This window comes from Capsella rubella, unplaced genomic scaffold, assembly GCF_000375325.1.
Source record: "Capsella rubella cultivar Monte Gargano unplaced genomic scaffold, Caprub1_0 scaffold_5, whole genome shotgun sequence".
NCBI lineage: Eukaryota > Viridiplantae > Streptophyta > Magnoliopsida > Brassicales > Brassicaceae > Capsella > Capsella rubella.
This window is the reverse complement of record NW_006238919.1, coordinates 2,852,380-2,872,819: the sequence shown is the minus strand read 5'-3', so window position 1 is coordinate 2,872,819 and position 20,440 is coordinate 2,852,380. Positions and strand designations below refer to the sequence as shown.

The following is a 20,440-nucleotide window of genomic DNA, read 5'->3' as shown; positions in this document are numbered from 1 at the left end:
TTATCGGGAAGGGGTTGTCGGAACTGTATGAGTGAGGCCAAAACACATGGAAATATCATGTGGTGATTTGTAAGTTCAATAAACAAGTTTAATTAAGACTCCCGAACATAGCAAATCGGTCGTGGGGCATTGGTGGGCTCACGGGCGTAGTAAGAGGATATGAGGCCCATTAAAAAAGGTTGGCCCATGGATTGAGAGTGAACTTGGAGTCCACTGAGGAGGTGACGGTTGGGGCGTTACAAGGCTATCCTATACCCGGTCAATCTTGAATCTACATGAAAGAAAACTCTCAGTTGATCAAGAAAAAAACAAAGATTGTTGCATTTAAGAGTAATTGAGTAAGGTGTGATGAAGTACATACCGCTTAATATGTGAAAACATGTTCAACTGATCTAAGCCACTTTATCATCGAATCCGAACCCAAGCAAAAGAATTCAATGGCCAAAAGCCAAACCAGTGCCTACAAATGAAAATACTGCAGATGACACATGAAGACTAGAACTGATTTCCAAATCTCTTAGAGCAGTTAAGCTTGAGAATAACGAAAAAATGATTAGCAACCACAAATTAATCACCGTTAAGCTCATATTAGCCAAACATGTAAACAATGAAAAGTGGAACCTCAGGCTAAGCTTCTCACAAGTTTCAGAAGTAACGCTCCAAATTCATCCAAACGTTTTATTACTTTTCTAATTCCAGAAAGATCTTCCTCTTTGGCCTCTCAGGTTCCTTCAAATATTTAACTGTGACATGACGGATCAATAGCTTATATAAGAAAGATAAAACCTCGAATTTTCGCAATTAAAAACAGCTTTGCCACCATAATCCCCATTCCATCTATATTGAAAATCTTCATCAATATCACTACGCTTAAAGTGCCATCCAACAAGTGAACTCTTCTGACACCAACTTCCAAAAATTAACGAATAAGAAAGTTTGGGAGTAAATAAAACAGAGTAACATGTTAAGCTCAAGGACTTACCCTACAGACGAACCCAGCTGCAGCCAGTTCAGAGAGATATCCTATATAATGGCTAAGTCTCCCCTCACCATCAATAGCAAAAACTAATTTCACTTTCGACAAAAAATGTAAAATTTAAAGATCATAACTTAGCTTCCTCTCAATCTTTAATAGATAAAGCGACGTAGTTGCAGATGAATCAATAAGACCAATGTACTACCTGACACTCGTATTTTCCTTTAGCTTGTTTTGCGCTAATGCTTGCTTTGGAAAGAGGAAATATGAACCTTGACACCACAGTTCTACGAATTTTATTTTTTGATCGTGAAGGTTTTGTTTTGTTTTGAGTGTTATGTTTGTGTTTTTTTGTTTTGCATATTTGAGTTCTGTTCTCTGCACGTGAGGTTTGTATTGTATTTTCGTGGTGTTTTAGTGTTCTCTGGACGTGAGGTTTTTGTGTTTGAGGTTTGTATTGTATTATGTATGAAGTTAAAGATTTGAGAAATGAGAGAAAGTACTTCACTTGAGCCCTCCTCTTGATTTCACCTAGCAATAGTTCTGAGAAGAGAAAATGAGACTCGATTAAGAACATAAAAAACCTCAAACTAATCAGAAAAATAACTCATTGAAAATCTTACGGGAGAGTACTAATCCGAGAAAAGCTTTGGCCGCAGCTGCAAAATACCCTGTATCATCTAAGCAAATTAAGTTCAATTATCTGCAGAGAATCAATATCGCTGCACACAAAATATCACTTGACAAATCACTTATAATGAAATGAATTAAGCAAGTGAAGTAAGCCTGAGTATGAGTAATAGATTCTAGAAAATCTTACTTTGCCTCTTTTTGCTGAGCTTGCTGATTAGAGAGAGAGAGAGAGTTATGTCACTTCTCCATTTGAAGCCCATCTTCGTTTAATCTCTTGATATCAACTACAAGAATTCTGCGGAGAATGAACTTAGTTAGAACTACAAAACCACAAACTATGCAGAGAATTAAAATTATTAAAATCTTATATCTTCTAGTCCGAGTGGAGTTTTGGCCACTTTCTCAAAAACTCATTGCAGTTAAATTTGAATCAAATGCTTTTTCCAGATACAAAAACCAAGCTTCCCAATAACATAATTGGTTCAATATTATGCATATTTAAGTCTGATTTCAATCTAACAAACAAGTAGTACCTTCAAAAGATATCGTTTTAAGAAGTCCAACCATTGCTTGCAAAGCCATTTTGCCTAGACCTCTGCCAAATCATAGAGATAGTCAATAGTAAGAATATGATAGAGCCAGAACATGAAGAGTTTATTCAGCAAAACAAAGTTGAAATTTAAAAGATAGATAACCTTTTTCTGGTGCTTAATGAGATACATCAGTGATGATCGTAAATGTATTGAAGTGACGACTATTGTACACACCTAATTATCTAACAGTGTACAGAAAAAATGTAAGAGTAGATATAATGATATGGTAGATAGTAGTTAAGAATCTGGTTTTGTTAAAATCAACCTGTTGCATTATTCTGTTTTTGTGCACACCTTGTCTCAATAAGTTTATGTCATCATTTGATTCCTGCCAAGATAACAATCCAAAATATAAACATTAAAAGTAAACTTCAAACATGACGTTTTGAACAATGTTACTATGACGTTTTGAAAAATATTTTGGTATCTGACCTGATGTGATCAAAATAATACCCGGCATTCGTACATACCTTTTGCTGCCGGTTTCCCCATCGCATTTGCAAAGGTATTGAAATGTCCGAACAACTGAAATCCTGCTATTTCCCGTCTTGCCTCGGGTATTAGCTTGATTGGAGCCTCTTGAAACCAGTGTCTCACAAAATCAGTCTGCAGTACTTGTTGCCACCAGAAAAAAACATCTCAAGTATATATACCTTGCTACCATAATCCCCATTCCATCTCTATTGAAAATCTCCAACAAGTAAAGTCTTCTGACACCACCCTTCAAAACATTAATGAATAATAAAGGTTGGGAGTAAACAAAAGAGTGCAACATGGTAAGCTCAAGGAATAACACTGCAGACAAACGCTGCTGCAGCCACTTTAAAGAGATATTCGTTCAAGCAGCTAAGTCTCTCCTCGGCGCCAATAGCAAAACCTAATGTCCTGCACATATGTCAAGATGATTTCACTTTCAGAAAGTGAATCAAAAGCAGATTCATCATAAGTTAGCTTCCTCTCAATCTTTAATAGAACATTCAAGTCAAGAGAAAAAGGTTCCGTAGTTGCTGATGAATCAATTTGAAATCAATAAGACGTATTTCACTAAAGAATTCTTCAAGGATCACTATAAGACTATAACATTTAAGCTTGACACTAAACATGAGAAAATAGAACGTCGAATTTGGTCAAGATAATACCTGACACTCATATATTCCTTTTGCTGTATGCTTCCCTATAGCCAGTCATCTACAATGCTTTGTTTCCAAACACCACAATTCAAAACACATAGCTTAGTTTAATGCTTCGGATGGGAAAATAAAAACCTTTACACCACAATTCTACAAGTTTTGTTCTCTGATCGTAGAGTTTATGTTTTGAGTGTTGTGTTTATGTATCTTTATTTTTCTTATTTGAATTTTGTTTTTATGATCGTGAAGGTTTTGTTTTGAGTGTTGTGTTTGCGTGGTTTTGTTTTTCCCATTTGAATTATATTCTCTGCACGTGAAGTTTATATGTGTTTTGAGGTATGTAAAGTTTTTGTTATGACTGTTGGATTTTGGTGTTTTTTGTTTGGTTGGTTGGTATACATGTGTTTGTTTTCTTTTGCCTATTTGAATAATGTTCTCTACGTGAAGTGTATTGTTTGAAGTTTGTATTGTATTTAGTTTCGTGGTGTTTTAGTGTACTTGTAGTTTCCGTGGGACTAATTATGTATGAAGTTAGAGATTTGAGAAATGAGAGAAAGTACTTTACTTGAGCCCTTCTTTGTATTCTGACTACAGAGTCGTTTGCAGTTCAAAGATCACTTCTCTTGATTTCACCCAGCAATAGTTCTGAGAAGAGAAAATGAGACTCAATTAAGACCGCTGCTGCAACACCTCAAACTAGTCAGAAAAAGAACTCATTGAAAATCTTACAGAGAGTACTAATCCGAGAGAACCTGTGGCCTCTGCTGCAAATTAAAATACCTGCAATTTAAGTTCATATATCTGCAGAGAATCAATTTGTATACATGATAGATTTCATAGATACGAGATCAGCATGAGGATAATAACTGAACAAAAATAAGTAATTGAAAAGGTAAAAGAACAACGTATAAGATAAACCTGGTGCACAACCATGGAGAAATGAACTCTTGCAAAGAAGATCAGAGAGTAAGATAAACACAGTTCGGGTTGATATAAATCCCTGCAAGATCAGTGTTGCAAAAGTGAGGACCATTGTACCTATTAGTTTCCCAGGGTAGAGAAAAAATGTAACAGAGATAAATAGTAACACTTAACTCAAGCTGCTACACTGTTCTGGCCTTAAGTAGCCAAATTAGAGAGATATGTTCTTGAACTCCTCAATTCGAATTGGTGTAAGCAGATAATCGCAGGCGAATTGGTTCTTGAATCCTTTTATCACATACTTTGGATCGCTATGCGCAGATAACACTACAAAGAATCACTCATTATGTCAAAGATCAGAGCTTTCTCTTGGAAATATAAAAAGCTCAATGGAAACAGAACTACGACAGGGAATCCTTCATACATCATCATCATCATCATCTAGTCCGAGTGGAGTTTTGGCCACTTTCTCAAAGTCATTGCAGTTAAATTTGAAAACCGCAGCTCTCTCCTGAATCTACATGAAAGAAAATTCTCCGTTGTTCAAACAAAACATGTTATATGTGAAAACATACCGTGTATTAAGTGTAATATCTGAAAACATGTTAAATAGAGTGATCATTGAATTCGAACCCAAGCAAAAGAGTGCACTGGCCAAAAGCCAAACCAGTATTTACAAATAAAAAAGAACACACATGAAGACTATAACTGATTTCCATATCTGTTAGAGCTGGTAAGCTTGAAAATAAAGATTATAAATTCACATTGATGCAAAATCTAAGAATCTAACTGAATAGGCATAGTTTACATGATTACACATAGAGAATTTTCCATCAAATATAGTGATGATCAGTAGCAACCTAAACGTTTCCCAAAATCATGTCACTTTAGCTTACGAGATGAATATAAAAATCAGATACCTTCAGAAGATATAGAAATCAGCACTCCTGTAACATGTCTAACAATCATGTAGAATCTGTAATTGTAAATTCATATATGTCAGAGAGCATACGAGAATAGTTCAATTCACAGAAATTTTATATAGAAGAAAGAGAACCTCAATTAGACATCACATCACATTAACAGAATCGATGTTGCTCTCTGCAAAATAGCAAACACGATCATTGTTCCTGCAACTTAAAACCGATTTTGACCAATCTTCCCAATAACATAATTGATTTCAATCGAACCAAGTTAATTAAACACTAAATTATAAAGCGTTGCTCCTAAGTTTTATCTATCCACGATTCGCAAGGTTCTAACGCATAACCCATAAAAATTTATAAATCATATTCAAAGTTAAAACCCTAATTAGAAAGCGTTCCTCTAAGTAATCATCACAACTTCAAAAATCGATCATCTGCTCTGATTTTAATACATAAATTGAACAAAAACTCTAATTAGAAAGCGTTCCTCTAAGTTTATCCACGATTCGCAAGGGTTCTAACGCGTAACCCAACAACAATTTCAAAGTTAAACCCTAATTAGAAAGCGTTTCTCTATATGATCATCGCAAATTCAAAATCGATCAATTCAATTTCAAAAAATCGATCATCTGGTCTGATTTTAATGCATAAATTAAACAAAAAAAAAACTCATTGAAATTTAAAGAGAAGAAGAGGAAACTCGTGAGATTATCTTCAAAAATCGAACAGGAATCGAAAAGGATGAGTAGAGATTTACCTTAAGAGTACTTTGACAGAGATGATCAAACTCCAGAAAACAGAGACGATGAACGAAGAAGGACGTTGAGAGAGAGAGAGAGGAGAAATTCAAAATAAATAATAAATTTACTCCATAGTTTACACTTTAATTAAGTTGAATTTTCTAACCGTTAAGGAAAAATAATCTAACGGACCAAAAAAAATTGAAAATTTAACGGATCAAAATAAAAATTGAGAAATAGAAAGTTTGCGAACACACAATGGTGAAAGAGAGCGTATCAATCAAGGATCTATTACACAGGCCCGGCCCAAAAGAAGTGGGTAAAACAGCAGTAGACGAGAGGCCTATGTGATTTAAGAATATATATACATAAATAGGGTTCAGTATATTATAGGGTCCAAAAAAAAGAATTATAAAAACTTATGTACACATAAATGATTCAAAATATTAATATTAAGATAAATAATCCAATTTTTAGTGTTAGAAAAAAAAAGTCCAATTTGTTTTTGTAATCCAAATTTTTTGATAGAAACATGTCTAAATTAGTTTTGTATTTTAAGATGAAAACAACTTTAATATTAGAAAATATATTTATTTTGCCAAAAAATAATAAAATTAATAGAACAAAATAGCTATTAAAAAACTACATAAAAGACTAAAAAAATCTTTTTAAAATACATAAAAGGCCAATAAGACTTGTTTGCCTCTATATAATTTGAGTTGGGGCAGCTGTTGCTGCCATGGCATGAAAAAAAAAGATTTGATTCTTATTTTTTATCTGTTGGATCTTGACACTAGTGTTAAGATTAAAAAACCATATCCGTGTCTGTTTTTATCCGCAAAACCGGATATCCAGAAAACGGATACAGGTACGGATAACGGATATATAACGAATATCCATTTTCTTAAACTTGAATATCCGGTATTTAGATACGGATAACCGGATTTCTGGAAACGGATACAGTTTCTAATATATGTTCATATACATGAGAAATCCTTGTGAAATTGTCAAGCTCTATTGGAAAGCTCCATTAGGCATTAGATAGGGTTTGGGTTTGAGTCCAATATTGAAAAATTCATAAAAAACTAAGATTTAAAAGTATGATTTTCCGGTGGTTGCGGATCTAAAAAAGAGATGAGAGTAGAGGCATGAGAGACCCATATTGATTCTTAAAACTGGACTTTTGAATATTACTCATAAATATTTAGTTACATCAAATGTGTTTGGTACACTCTTGAAAGTCTGACTAGTTTAAACACAACCGTCGGAATTTACGGAAACGGACGGTTGCGGTGTCAAACATTATTAAAGGTTTTGGTATGATTAATATGTTTGCAAGAGATTAAAACTAAAACTGTAGAAAATGATAATTTGGAGGACTGTATTACAAAAAAAAAAAAATTCAATGATTAATTATATTTGGTTACTTTTTTTTGGATAGGAATGATTTATTTGATTACTCAAAAAAGTTTTTATTAGAGATTATCTTCTATCTCTGAACGAAAAATATGGTAACATCTCTGTATTTATTGACTTTTTCTTCATTCCCATTACACACAAATCGAGCGAAACCCTAACGCAGACACAAAAAAAAAAATCCTAATCTCATTGATGGAGACACAGATAAAGAGAGAGACAGATCTGTTCACAGAGGATCTATGGGAGATTATACTAGCGAGATTACCATTAAAGAGCATCATCACCACTCCCAAACTCGTTTGCAAGCAATGGAAATCAATCGTCGAGTCTCGTTCTTTCCGCGACCGTTTCAAATCTCTTCACCAAAACTCACATCCTTCTTCATGGTCTCTCATGTGTAGAGGTTGTGAGACAGAGGTCATGTCTCATTACGGATCAGACAACTGGAATCTGAAACGTTCTCTTGGTTCTTACATCTCTTCATTCCTTACCGACAAGTTCGAGAACTACAATGAAGCTAGAGTCGTGTCTTACACGGAAGTTGGTTTGGTTTTAATACATCGTGTGTCGAATCAATCTTTCTTTGTAGCTAATCCTGTTTCAAGACAATGTGTAGAGATCCTTCCTCTACCTTCAGAAAGATATGAACGTTTCTGGATTTTGGGAATTGCCACAAGAGTTGAGAGCGGCGTCGTTTTAGGTTACAAAGTTGTTTTGTTAAAACCTAACTTTACTTTTCTTATATATTCATCTGAGACAGGCTTGTGGAGTCTCGACAGTGCAAATTTTCCTTTCACTTTTATATCTCAAGAGTTTAACAATCCCATTAGCTTGAATGGGAGTCTTCATTGGCTTGCACATAGTCCTGACTATCAAGATTTCGTTGTATCAGTCGATTTCTACGCTAATGATACGGTCTCTGATCGATGTCGTGCTACGCCTTTTCCTGATCTAGATAGAGTTCCCAAGTTCAGAAGATCTTGCACAACTTCTCAAGGGTATCTCATGTATATGAACATATTCTCTGTAAAGAAAGAAGATGGAAATCTAGAGGATAAGTTATGTATATGGAGGCTAGAGAGCTGGGAGTGGCGATTGGTAGTATCTGAAATCTCTTTGGATTCTATTAGGGACGGTTTCGATTATATTCCGTTGGGAATAAACCCTTTTGATCCTAAAACAGTATACTTTTGGCATCGGCAATATTTGTTATCTATTAACTTGCACGAGGGAGAAGTTGAAGCCCACGATGCGATGAAACGTAGCAGCGATGGCCGCATTCTGAATTGCCGTGATTGCCCGAAAGATGTGAATTACATTTTGGAATCAAACTTTGCCTCGTTCGTTCTCCCACAATGGATGCATCCGTTCCCGAGCACGGTGAGGAGAGTTTAGATGTAATATTTGTAAGATCTTTATGTGTTTCTTCTTTTTTGCTCCTTACTGTTTAGTTCCTTATGCAAGAGGAAGAAGTTGTAGGTTGATACTTAGTTTTCTTTTGAGTTTTTGACTGTTTTTGTTACGGCATTTTGCAGATTTGATTGCTTGATGATCGTAGAAGATATATACAATTTATACTCACTATAGTTCATCTATAATAGATTTACATTACTTGGGAAATTGATGACCTAAGTTATTATAGTGAAAATCGTTATAAACATTGGAGAAAAGACCTTCCACTTGATCAGATCAACCACTGACTTGTATTATATATGCCTTCAAGTATAAATTTGATATGTTTTTCATGTTTAAGTGGCTTGCCTAGGATATTGTTTTGTCACCTTAATCACCAAAATACAATATCCTAAAGCTGATTAAACCATTAAGAGTATATCAGATTTATACTCGAAGGCATAATACAAGTACTCTTAATGGTTTGGTCACCTCTAGGATATTGTTTGAATGGGAATTGAAATTGAAGATGTTGAATATGACCCCTGCTTGGCTTGGCATAAGATGCACCGATTTGTTTATTCACATGCTGGCCACAGTTTTTGGTGTAGAGTAAAAAAAGGAACCATATATATGAGCTTGTCTTTTCGGCGCTATTTGGTCTAGCAGGCCGGATTCATCGTTATTAGTTTTTATGGTCAGGGCTAGCATAGTCTAAGTTCGATGGAGGTAGAGAATGTGGTAGCCAAACAAATATAAAAAATTTGAGGTATCCTTTTCATACCATCAAGATCCTTTTCTGTCGACTCTTTGTCAAAACTCTGCCACGGCCTCTTGAATGTAACCTTGGCCTTTCTTGCTTCTTCCACGAAATCGATAACGTAACCAAAAATCTTTATTAACGTAACCAAGTTGAGAATTGAAAACTTTCTTAAAATTTTTCCATCACAAGTTCTCGAAAAATTAGCAACTTCCTTTTTTTTTATATAATTTTTCGATGACTTTCGTTAATCGGTTCTAATTTGTAAGGAAAAAACGTTGGACATAACAGTGAGGTAGAAATACTATATAAAATAATTTGTTTTCATAAACATAACTATAGTGGTCTTAATCTAATTTATTTTAAAACAAGGAATTATTTTACTCTTGGTTTGGTTAGTTTTGTTCATTTAATTAAAAGATGAGGCCGAAAGGAAAATTAAAATTTTTTTATCTGGAAAGCAAAATTTGTTGGTTCATTTATTTTGTGAAAAGATGAATGCGAAAAATAAACAACAAGTTTTTCATCAAACTTTATTTCACAAATCATAAAAATACAAATGGGATAGATAAATACATATTAACCAATCCTCTCGGATGGTCAACGTTACAAATTATTTAAGCTACGACGCTATAACCACAAATATTAAGGCCTAACCGCGAAAATTCAAGTGGCTATAAGGATTATTTTTACTAGAATATATCCGGCCAAATGTCTTTGTTGCTGCTTTAACTTGTGAAGATGAATGTAAAGAACAATACAACAAATTTATTTCGCGAATAATCCCTAATACATAGGGAGATAGAGGTACATATCAACCAATCTCTCGGATGGTCAATGTTACAAAGCAAAATAGAAAGGTACAGTATGGGCTGTAAACCCATTTATTGGAAAATAGCAAATATGGGAATTGAGTACTCTTGAACAACAACAAACATCGATAACGTTTAGCCGTGGTGATATTTTCCAGAACCATTGATCTTTTCGAGGATATGATACCTCGCCTCAGCGATCAGTTTGCTATGCTTAGCCACAGTTTCACCAACCTCATTAATTTTCTCTGTTACTTTCTCTACTTTCTCCCTGATTGAGTAGAGGTCAAGTTTGATGTCCACCTCATCTCCTTCATTTTCAATAGCATCATCCACATCTTTCATAATAGATGTGATCTTTTTCTCTAGCTGGTGGGCTATTTCAGTTACGGTCCCCAAAGAATCTTCGTTGGTTTCAGTACCAATCTCCAACAATGTTAATTTCTCTTGGAGTTTTGTAAAAGCTTCCTGCTGTCTCTTCAGAGCTTCCATCCGTTTCGCCAAGTAAAACTGGACGCCTACCCATCCCATTGCAATCGCTGGTACTGCCACAAACCCGGCAACGCCTAGAGGTGCTCCCACGCCTGTCATAACTAGAGCTACCGAGCCAACGAAAACTAAGCAAGCAACCGCGCCGAAAACAACATTGGAGATTAAACTCCCTTTTTGTGCATTAGCATATTCCTCTTGAAGCTTCTTTGCTTCCTCCTCAAGCTTTTTTTTAGCCTCAGCCACTTCCGCGAGAAGAGATTCCTGCTGCTTTTGGATCAACTTGAACTGAGCCGAGAAGTCGCGGCCATCAAAAGGATTTCCCATGGCTTTGAACTTCTTCAGCTCCTTCAAGGTTTTTTCATACCTCTTCTTTTTCCCACCAAAGTCTTTTTCTGACGAGTCTTTATCAAACTGCGCCACGGCTTCTTGGATGATAAGTTGACCCCTTTCTGCTTTCTCCACACTCTCCATAATATTATCGAAAATCTCTAATGTCTTGATGGTATTTTCAAAATAGGCCTTGACCAAATATCTTAGAGATTTGTTCTCCCACACATCGTCTTCGCTTTCAAGAATGAAGTTTGCCACTTCTTGGTGAACTTCAAGTAGATGCTTGGAGACCTCCACGTGTACTGTGTGTTGTGATAGCTCCTCAGTCCCAGTCCCAGTCTCGGCCCCAGCGGTGAGCGTGTCTATCACTTTCATGGCTCGCTGCTGAAGCTTAGAATCAAAGGATTTGAGGCCAGGGTGTTCTTCACAAGCGGATTTGTAAGCACTCATGTGCTCTGAGCATTTCGACATCAAATCTTCGGATAATGCCATCAGTGATATTACTGAAAGGGAAAGAAAATCAAGAAAAGTGTTTTATATACACCAAGCTTTCCAAATTAGAAATCCATTCTCAGAAAAAAAACATTTTTTATATTAGTTACTTACATATTTATTGATGATTAAGTACAGAGACAAAAATACACTTATATATTTGTAAAAAGATCATGAAGAAAAAACAAAATTATGATAAAAATAGAGATTAGAAAGAGCGTAAAATAATAAAAATGTAATTATAAAACAAATATTTTGGTTCCAAATATTGATTTATTATCAGAAATATGAAATGAATATTACCAAAATCTATGAAGAATACTTGAAAGAAATATAGAGTATAAGAGATAGAGAAAGTTACCAGAGATTGAATCAGAATCTTTCTTAGTATATTTTAGGTTTGAAGTTTGAATGATTTGTTAGGTTAAGTGATCTACAAGTATTTATAGGAGAAAAACATGCACGAGGAACATGTGTTTTCGATCAGACCGTTTATACTATGTGAGTCCCGTTGACATGCCGTTGTAACTAACTGTTTGGGGATATTGAAACACACGTTTCTTTATATAACACGTTGTAAAGTTACGTTTCTTTGTAACTAAAGTAACAATTAACAAAGTGTTTATAGTTCTTCTTATAATTCTTGCCTTTTAGTTTCACAAACCATAAAAAAAACATAAGGTTTGAGGGAAAATAGCGAAAATCAACTAAAACTATTTGTTGGCAGTTTTTTATACCCAAATTATAATACTCGGAAAATTGCAACCTAAACTCAAATATCTAACCTAAATTATATGATATACCAAAACAATGTTAGTTATACACTTAACGTCCATGAGTCAGCTGACACCGTGGCAATGACGGGACATTGAAGTTAAGTACAACGACATCGTTTTGTGAGTGTATGGTTCTCTAATTGAAGATTCGATAAGTGTATGCTTTAGCAATTCATTGATTCGAGAACCCTAGAAACGACGCCATATTACTCAACTCTAATGTTCCGTCATTACCACGGTGTATGTTGATTTTGGCTAAATGGCTAACTTACACCGTTTCGATATATGTTTATTAATTTTGGTTGATTTCATATAATTTATGTTGGAAATTTGAATTTTTTTTTTTGTGAGTTTAGGTTGCCGGATATCGTAGTTTGGGTATAAAAATACCGCTAACATATAGTCCGGCTCAACTTTTGCTATTTTCCCTAAGGTTTTATATTGGCTTCTTAGCTAGAGTTGAGGCTCATTAAATTCGTAATGTATCCCCTGAATACTATTGCATTTATTTTATTGTGTATTTGTCGTCTTTTTGCTCAGAGTTAAGACTTTGAACACATCGTTAATTATGTTTAAGCGAGTCAAGTATTGTTTTGCATGACTTGAGCAAATAATTTTCCTATATGGTAAAGTTTAAACTAGCTATTAGGAAGAAATATGATGTGGTTTGGAGTAAATGGTAAAGTGATAATAATTATAGAGTGGAAATAAAAAGCAGTGGGTGTGAAACAACTAAACATAGTACATGTATTCAATATTTAAAAATTGGATGAGTTGGTTGGAATTTGACGAATTGATTTCAAGTGCGGTCTACAAAGAGATAACTCCATCTAGGTAGAGAATTTACTCATACATGTGAAGACATTACTCCATTGAGAGATTGAATTTTGTTTCCAATTAAGTGGCCACTTTCTTAGGTTTTTTTATTTGTTAAAATGATTAGGACTTTGCCAAAAAAAAAAAAAAAATTCTTGATTAGGACTATTAAAAAAAAAAAAAGTACTTAGGAATAATCCATCCAACTAATAACAACTCATTGATGCATGGTGGTGTGTTGCTTTGACATTTCATCCTGATGGAGATTTCAAAATGCGATGGAATGTAGCACCGACAGTAATCATTCATTACAATTTCTCATTACCTTGTAAATATATATAGTTTTAACTCACATATCTTTGTAAATCATACATTTATACAATACAACAATGAAACTAATATAGTACAAGGAAATGTTAAGTCCCAAAATTAGTCACGTTCCTCATCATCTTCTTAAGTAGATATGTTACATAAAAACTTTTCTCTTGCTTGGTGTCTTTGATTTCACAATTAGTCACTTTCTTCTAACTTAGTTGATGTATGTTTGCTAAAATATCAATGTGAAGCAAACAGAGGCTAAAGCTTCCAACTTTAGCTTGAATGAACACAAACCAAGGACCTTTGCAGAAAACTGAGCTTGAAAACCTGAAATGAAACTTCAACCAACACCACAAACAACACCAATAGATCAAAGAAACAACAAACAGAGAATCACAAGCAGAGCACACAAGAGATTGTTAACCCAGTTCACGTCAAACCGACGCTACGTCTGGGCCGGGATCTGTCTCCCGGAATCCACTATTCACAGAGTTTACAAAGAGATCTCTCACCCTTAAAGCCCCTTACAAAGCTCTCTAGATTCAATCTCTCACAAACACTCTCTGTTTCCCAAGAACACAAAACACAAGTTTACTCTCTGTTTTTGTTCTCACTTCTTTTCACCTTAACTCCTCTCCCTCACACATACACTGCCTTTAAATAGATGCTAGCTCTTTAACCTAGACTCCTTGGTGACCTTCTGCGAAGCAGCCTCTTCCTTGGCGTTTTTCACAGTCAAGCTTTTCTTGCCTTCAATTGCAGGTGCATAAGAAGACAGACGTACGTTTTGCTTTTGCTTTTACAAGCCAAACAAAACAGCTATATAAACACCATGAGTCATTATGCTGAGCTGGCACTACTTGATCTTCAAGTTTCTTTCTTTTGTCTTGTTCTTTGTTCACTAATACTCAACAAAACTCCACCTAGTGAAATAAGAACAAACAAGAAACATGTTAAGTGTGTTACCTGTCTTGAGAGAGAGACATATTCTGGATTGAATAGCCTCTGGATTCCATCCCGGTTCCTGAGCTTGATTACTCAGCCTTTACACGTAGCAAGTTTAATGCCGATTAAAACTTGCTAACGGGTAATATCTTGGTGAAGATATCTGCAGGATTGGTCTCTGTAGATATCTTTGTCACCTCTACCACTCCATCTGCAATGCAGTCCCTGATCTTGTGGTACTTGATGTCAATGTGCTTTGTTCTTTCATGATGCACATTGTTCTTTGAAAGTGCTATGGCGCTTGAAGAGTCATAGAAGATCTCTACTGACTTTTGCTCATAGCCAAAATCTTTCAATAAGCCTTTAAGCCATAATGCCTCCTTTACTGCTTCTGTTAAGGCCATGTACTCGGCTTCAGTGGAAGACAAAACCACCACTTTCTGCAAACATGATCTCCAACTGATAGTGTTTCCACCAAGAGTGAATATAAAGCCGCTAGTAGATCTTCTTCTATCTCTATCTCCAGCGTAGTCAGAGTCACAGTATCCTCTTACGATGAATGCTGGACTCTTGCGATAACACAACCTTGTTTTGAGGCTCCCTTTGATGTACTTAAGAACCGATTTCATTCCCAACCAGTGTTCTTTGATCGGTTTACTCATGAATCTGCTAATGACTCCAACAGGATATGCCAAATCTGGCCTTGTGCCAATCATGGCATACATTATGCTACCCACATCATTGGAGTAAGGAACTGACTTCATATAGTCCTTGTCTCTCTTTAACTGTTGCTCAGTAGCAGCTTCTAACTTCATATGAGCTCCAAGTGGAGTCACTTCATATTTTGACTGATCCATTCTGTATAACTCCAAAACCTTGCCCAAATAACCTTCTTGAGACAACTTAAGAATACCTTTTTCTCTGTTCCTAGTAATCTCCATGCCAAGAATTTTTCTTGCTGGACCAAGGTCTTTCATCTCGAATTTCTCACTGAGTTTCTGCTTCAAACTTGAAATCACACTCATATCTTTTGCAGCCACCAGCATGTCATCAACATAGATGAGAAAATAAATCATGGAGCCATCATCACGGGTCTTAGTGTATACGCAGTTGTCTCTGGCGCTTTTTTCAAACCCGATCTCAGTCATGAAACTATCAAACTTCTGATTCCACTGTCGTGGTGACTGTTTCAAGCCGTACAACGACTTGTTGAGAAGGCATACTTGATCTGGCTGAAACTGGTCTTCAAAACCTTCAGGTACTTCCATGTAGATCTTTTTGTCTAATTCTCCATGAAGAAATGCAGTTTTGACGTCAAGCTGTTCCAGCTCATAATCTTCTTGTGCAACAATGGCTAACAAGATCCTTATAGACACGTGCTTTACCACTGGTGCAAAGACATCAGTATAGTCCACTCCTTCTCTTTGTGCATAGCCTTTAGCTACTAACCTTGCCTTGAATCTTGGCTGTTCTACTTCTGGAATTCCTTGCTTACGCTTGAAAATCCATTTGCAGCCTATGACTCTTTGTCCCTTAGGCTTTGTGACTGCAGTCCATGTATGATTCTTCAATAAAGAATCCATTTCTTCATGCATTCCTCCTTTCCATAACTCCCAATCTGCATCAATTAGAGCTTCTTGGTAATTTGCAGGTTCTGCAGAATCTCCATCAACTGTAGTAATGAGAGCTTCTGCATCAAACTCATCTTCATCATCTGTATCTTCACCATAATAGCCCTCCAAATCAAATCTTCTAGGAGCTCTGACTTGTCTCCTTTCTCTATCTCTGGCCAAGTGATAACTTTCAGGTGACTCAGTCATCACTTCTTCAGTGATCTCATCTTCTTCTGTTTGGTGACTATCTCGGGCAGGCGACTGATCTCCCAGGGAACCTGTTTCATCCGAGAGATCTCCACCCAAGCTTATGTCACTAGTACCTTCAAGATCAATATCCAGAGAGCCACTTGATGCTTCAGGCATGTCTTGTACTGAGTTTTTGTTTCCCTGCATCACATCTTTGTAGACTGCATTTTCTTGAAATAACACGTTTCTGCTGACTGCAACTTTCTTTTCTTCTAACAGCCACACTTTGTAACCTTTCACTCCTGGTGCATAGCCTAAGAACACTCCTTTCTTTGCTCTTGGAACTAGCTTTCCTTCATCTGAGTGAACAAAAGTAATACATCCGAATCTCTTTAAATAACTGTAAACTGGAGCTTTACCTGTCCACTTCTTGTCAGGAATCTCAAAGTTTACTGCAGAGGATGGTGTTTTGTTGATCAAGATCACAACATTGTAGGAGGCTTCTGCCCAAAACGTTTTTGGCATTCCAGAATCACTTAACATGCTCCTTACTTTCTCCATGATCGTCCGATTCATTCTTTCTGCAACACCATTTTGCTGAGGCGTGTAAGCACAAGTTCTATGCCTTACAATGCCCTTTTCTTTGCAAAATTCATTGAACAATTGATTGCAGAACTCAAGACCATTGTCAGTTATTAAAATCTTGATCTTTCTCTCTGCTTGATTCTCCACCATCACACTCCATTCAACAAAGGTTCCAAAGGCTTCATCTTTGTGCTTTAGGAAGTAAATCCATGTCTTGCGGGAAAAATCATCAATGAACGTGATGAAGTACTGACATTTCCCTAAAGACAATGGTACTGATGGTGCTCCCCATAAATCCGAATGAACATAGTCAAGCTTGTCTTTTGTACCATGAGTAGCTAAGACAAAACTGACTCTCTTTGCTTTTCCATACACACAATCTTCACACATCTCCATGGTTGAAATTTTCTTTATGTCAAGAAAGCCTTTCTTCACCAAAATCTCCATATTCTTTTGACTAATATGGCCTAGTTTTCTGTGCCATAAGATCGTGTCATCATTTCTTCTTTCTGTGGTAAGAGACTGACCATTATCTGGCTTTCCTTGAAGGATATAGAGTTTTTCATGCCTTTTCCCCACCATGATGACCTTTTCTTCTTCTTTCACCAGTAGGGTTCCATTCTTGGATTCAAAGCTACATCCTTGCTGCTCTAATGTTCCCAGGGATAACAGATTACGATCCATTTCTAGAATGTATCTCACATTCTTAAGCAGCACAGTCGTTCCATCTTCATTTCTGATTCTTACATTACCAATGCCTCTGACTCTTGATGTAGTTTTGTTTCCCATCCTTACTAATCCCCCAGCATCCTCACTCATTTCTTCAAACCAGTCTCTTTTGTGAGTCATGTGATAACTGCATCTTGTATCCATGATCCATTCATCCTCCAGACTTACATCTGTTGAATGCAAGGCTTCTGATACATATAAACCTGCAGCATCAGATGAGCTTCCCTTCACCATAGCAGCTTCTCCTTTGCTGCTGTTTCCTTGGTCCTTCTGTTTGCCTTGAGATTTGTTCTTGTTTGGACAAGCATTTTTAAAATGCCCTTCTTCTCCACAAATCCAGCAACCTTTTCTGTTTTTAGACTTGGACCTTGATCTGTTCTTATTTCCTTTCTCTTTATGCTCAGACCTTCCCATTGTCTCATTTTTGTCTTTCACATACAAAACTTCAGCCTGACCCTTAATACTCTTCTTATTGGATCCAAACTCTAGCTCCTTAGAGTATATAGCAGCAAGGACTTCATCTAATGTCAATATAGTTCTCCCTGTGCTATATTTCAGAGTATCTCTAAGCTGATCAAACTGCCTAGGAAGCGACATAAGCAACAAAATAGCCTGATCTTCATCTGATACCATGACATTTGTGTTTTCTAGATCAGCTATAAGGTGAAGGAAATCGTCGATATTACCTTCAACTGACATGTTTTCATTCATCTTGAACCCATAGAGCTTTTGCTTCAGGTAGATGCGGTTAGGAAGAGCTTTAGACATGTAGAGGTTGTCTAATGCGGTTATCATAGAAGCTGCAGTCTTGTCTTTCTTGATCTTCCTAAGTACTTGATCTGAAACACTCAGCACTATGGTGCTCCTTGCCTTTCTTCTCTTCTCTTCCAAGATTTCATCTTTTTCAGTAGCTTCTTTGTCTTTGGTTTCTTTCTCATGGGAGCTAGCTTTATCAGTTTCTTTTCCTTCAGAATCTGGGACTGTAATCTTTGTTTCAGAGAGAGCCACCGTTAGACCCAAAATATCCAAATGAGCCATTAGCTTCTCTTTCCACAATGTATAGTCCCCACGTCCATCAAACTTCTCCACCTCAATCCTTGCTGACATGGCTCCACAATGCTTGAGTAGACCTTACAGAACCACCAAACAACGTAACCTAAGCTCTGATACCACTTTGTGAAGCAAACAGAGGCTAAAGCTTCCAACTTTAGCTTGAATGAACACAAACCAAGGACCTTTGCAGAAAACTGAGCTTGAAAACCTGAAATGAAACTTCAACCAACACCACAAACAACACCAATAGATCAAAGAAACAACAAACAGAGAATCACAAGCAGAGCACACAAGAGATTGTTAACCCAGTTCACGTCAAACCGACGCTACGTCTGGGCCGGGATCTGTCTCCCGGAATCCACTATTCACAGAATTTACAAAGAGATCTCTCACCCTTAAAGCCCCTTTCAAAGCTCTCTAGATTCAATCTCTCACAAACACTCTCTGTTTCCCAAGAACACAAAACACAAGTTTACTCTCTGTTTTTGTTCTCACTTCTTTTCACCTTAACTCCTCTCCCTCACACATACACTGCCTTTAAATAGATGCTAGCTCTTTAACCTAGACTCCTTGGTGACCTTCTGCGAAGCAGCCTCTTCCTTGGCGTTTTTCACAGTCAAGCTTTTCTTGCCTTCAATTGCAGGTGCATAAGAAGACATACGTACGTTTTGCTTTTGCTTTTACAAGCCAAACAAAACAGCTATATAAACACCATGAGTCATTATGCTGAGCTGGCACTACTTGATCTTCAAGTTTCTTTCTTTTGTCTTGTTCTTTGTTCACTAATACTCAACAATCAACTTCAAGTGTATATAGATTGTCATCAAATGTTTCCTGCAATCTACAAACTTATATTACAATATTTTCCACGTTGTTACCAACTTTACCTACTGATCTAATTTGCAAAAAAAAAACTATAAAGAGAGTTTAAAGTCGTAAATTTGAGGCTATGTTGTTACTACAATTACTCAAAAAGAGGTCATTGATAAATTCTCAATTTGCGACTTTTATACGCAAATTACCGACATTTTTCCAACAATTTTATCGCGTTGTAAATTAGTGACCATTTTTCTCTGTAATATGTAATCGCTTTCGCTTTCATGCAGTAAAGTACTCATATATATATTAGCAAAATGCATGTTTTTTTTGTATCCTGTGCGCGAGAAAAATTAAGCTATGGATAACATGTAGAAAGAACATGTAATTAAAGAGAAAGTGCATTAATCAAATCTAAGCAATCAAATCATGAGTATAGAATCAAAATGAGGGGAAAAAACAGAATTTCGTTGGTTTGGTAATAAGCTTACTTTGTTTTGTTTTTTTATATCATAAATTTGCAGGATATGTTTAAGAGAGAATTCACGGCTATGGCTTCTAGTGATTTGGTGATTTATTAGTATATGTTTTTGTAGTGTCTCTCTTAACTTTTTAGAATGATTAAAAATGTTTCTTGAAGTTTAAGTATTTCATTTGTTGTTGTTGGTTAAGAATTTTCTCAAAGTTTCATAAATAGTTCAATTCATAACATAAATAGAAGAAGCTGATGATGCCATTGTGGACGTTTTTATATTCGGAGAAAAACGACGTCATTTAATTTTAGATATTTAATTTTAGAGAACTGGATTAAAGCTTAAACATGTCGTTAATAATGTGGCCTCCATGTCAGCTACGGTAAACATGATCTTAACTAGGTCTTGTAATATGTATGTTCATGCGCGAAACAATAACACGAGATAGTGAATTTGAGTATATAATTAGTTTAGGTATTTATTTGCACGTAGATAGAGTTTTTAAGGTATG

At 36.0% G+C, this 20,440-nt stretch overlaps 2 protein-coding genes and 1 long non-coding RNA gene across 18 annotated transcripts; 1 reads left to right on the top strand and 2 right to left on the bottom strand.

The window, feature by feature from the left end:
- Positions 1–316: 316 nt before the first annotated feature.
- Positions 317–6,022, bottom strand: LOC111830512. 16 transcript variants are annotated; one of them, XR_002833913.1, is made up of 19 exons: positions 5,937–6,022; positions 5,311–5,354; positions 5,174–5,229; positions 4,678–4,770; positions 4,428–4,580; positions 4,251–4,332; positions 4,062–4,112; positions 3,898–3,977; positions 3,342–3,398; positions 2,673–3,087; positions 2,468–2,530; positions 2,305–2,384; positions 2,143–2,204; positions 1,797–1,904; positions 1,600–1,647; positions 1,182–1,519; positions 983–1,074; positions 641–743; positions 317–460 (listed from the first exon to the last, which is right to left on the bottom strand). It is a non-coding gene; the product is annotated as an uncharacterized LOC111830512 (long non-coding RNA). The 16 variants fall into 16 exon arrangements; XR_002833910.1 differs by lacking the exon at positions 317–460 and having other exon boundaries at positions 503–743; positions 2,673–2,780; positions 2,856–3,087; XR_002833906.1 differs by lacking the exon at positions 317–460 and having other exon boundaries at positions 503–743; positions 3,893–3,977.
- A 1,497-nt stretch (positions 6,023–7,519) lies between these two features.
- Positions 7,520–8,733, top strand: LOC17886823 (F-box protein At3g28330). The gene has a single exon (XM_023783425.1). The coding sequence runs from the start codon at positions 7,531–7,533 to the stop codon at positions 8,731–8,733; it is 1,203 nt and encodes a 400-aa protein (XP_023639193.1). The 5' UTR covers positions 7,520–7,530.
- Positions 8,734–10,238: 1,505 nt separating this feature from the next.
- LOC17884951 (UPF0496 protein At3g28270) lies at positions 10,239–12,010 on the bottom strand. The gene is made up of 2 exons (XM_006291217.2): positions 11,978–12,010; positions 10,239–11,627 (listed from the first exon to the last, which is right to left on the bottom strand). Exon 2 carries the CDS (start codon positions 11,614–11,616, stop codon positions 10,438–10,440), a length of 1,179 nt encoding a protein of 392 aa, XP_006291279.1. The 5' UTR covers positions 11,617–11,627; positions 11,978–12,010; the 3' UTR covers positions 10,239–10,437.
- Positions 12,011–20,440: the final 8,430 nt, after the last annotated feature.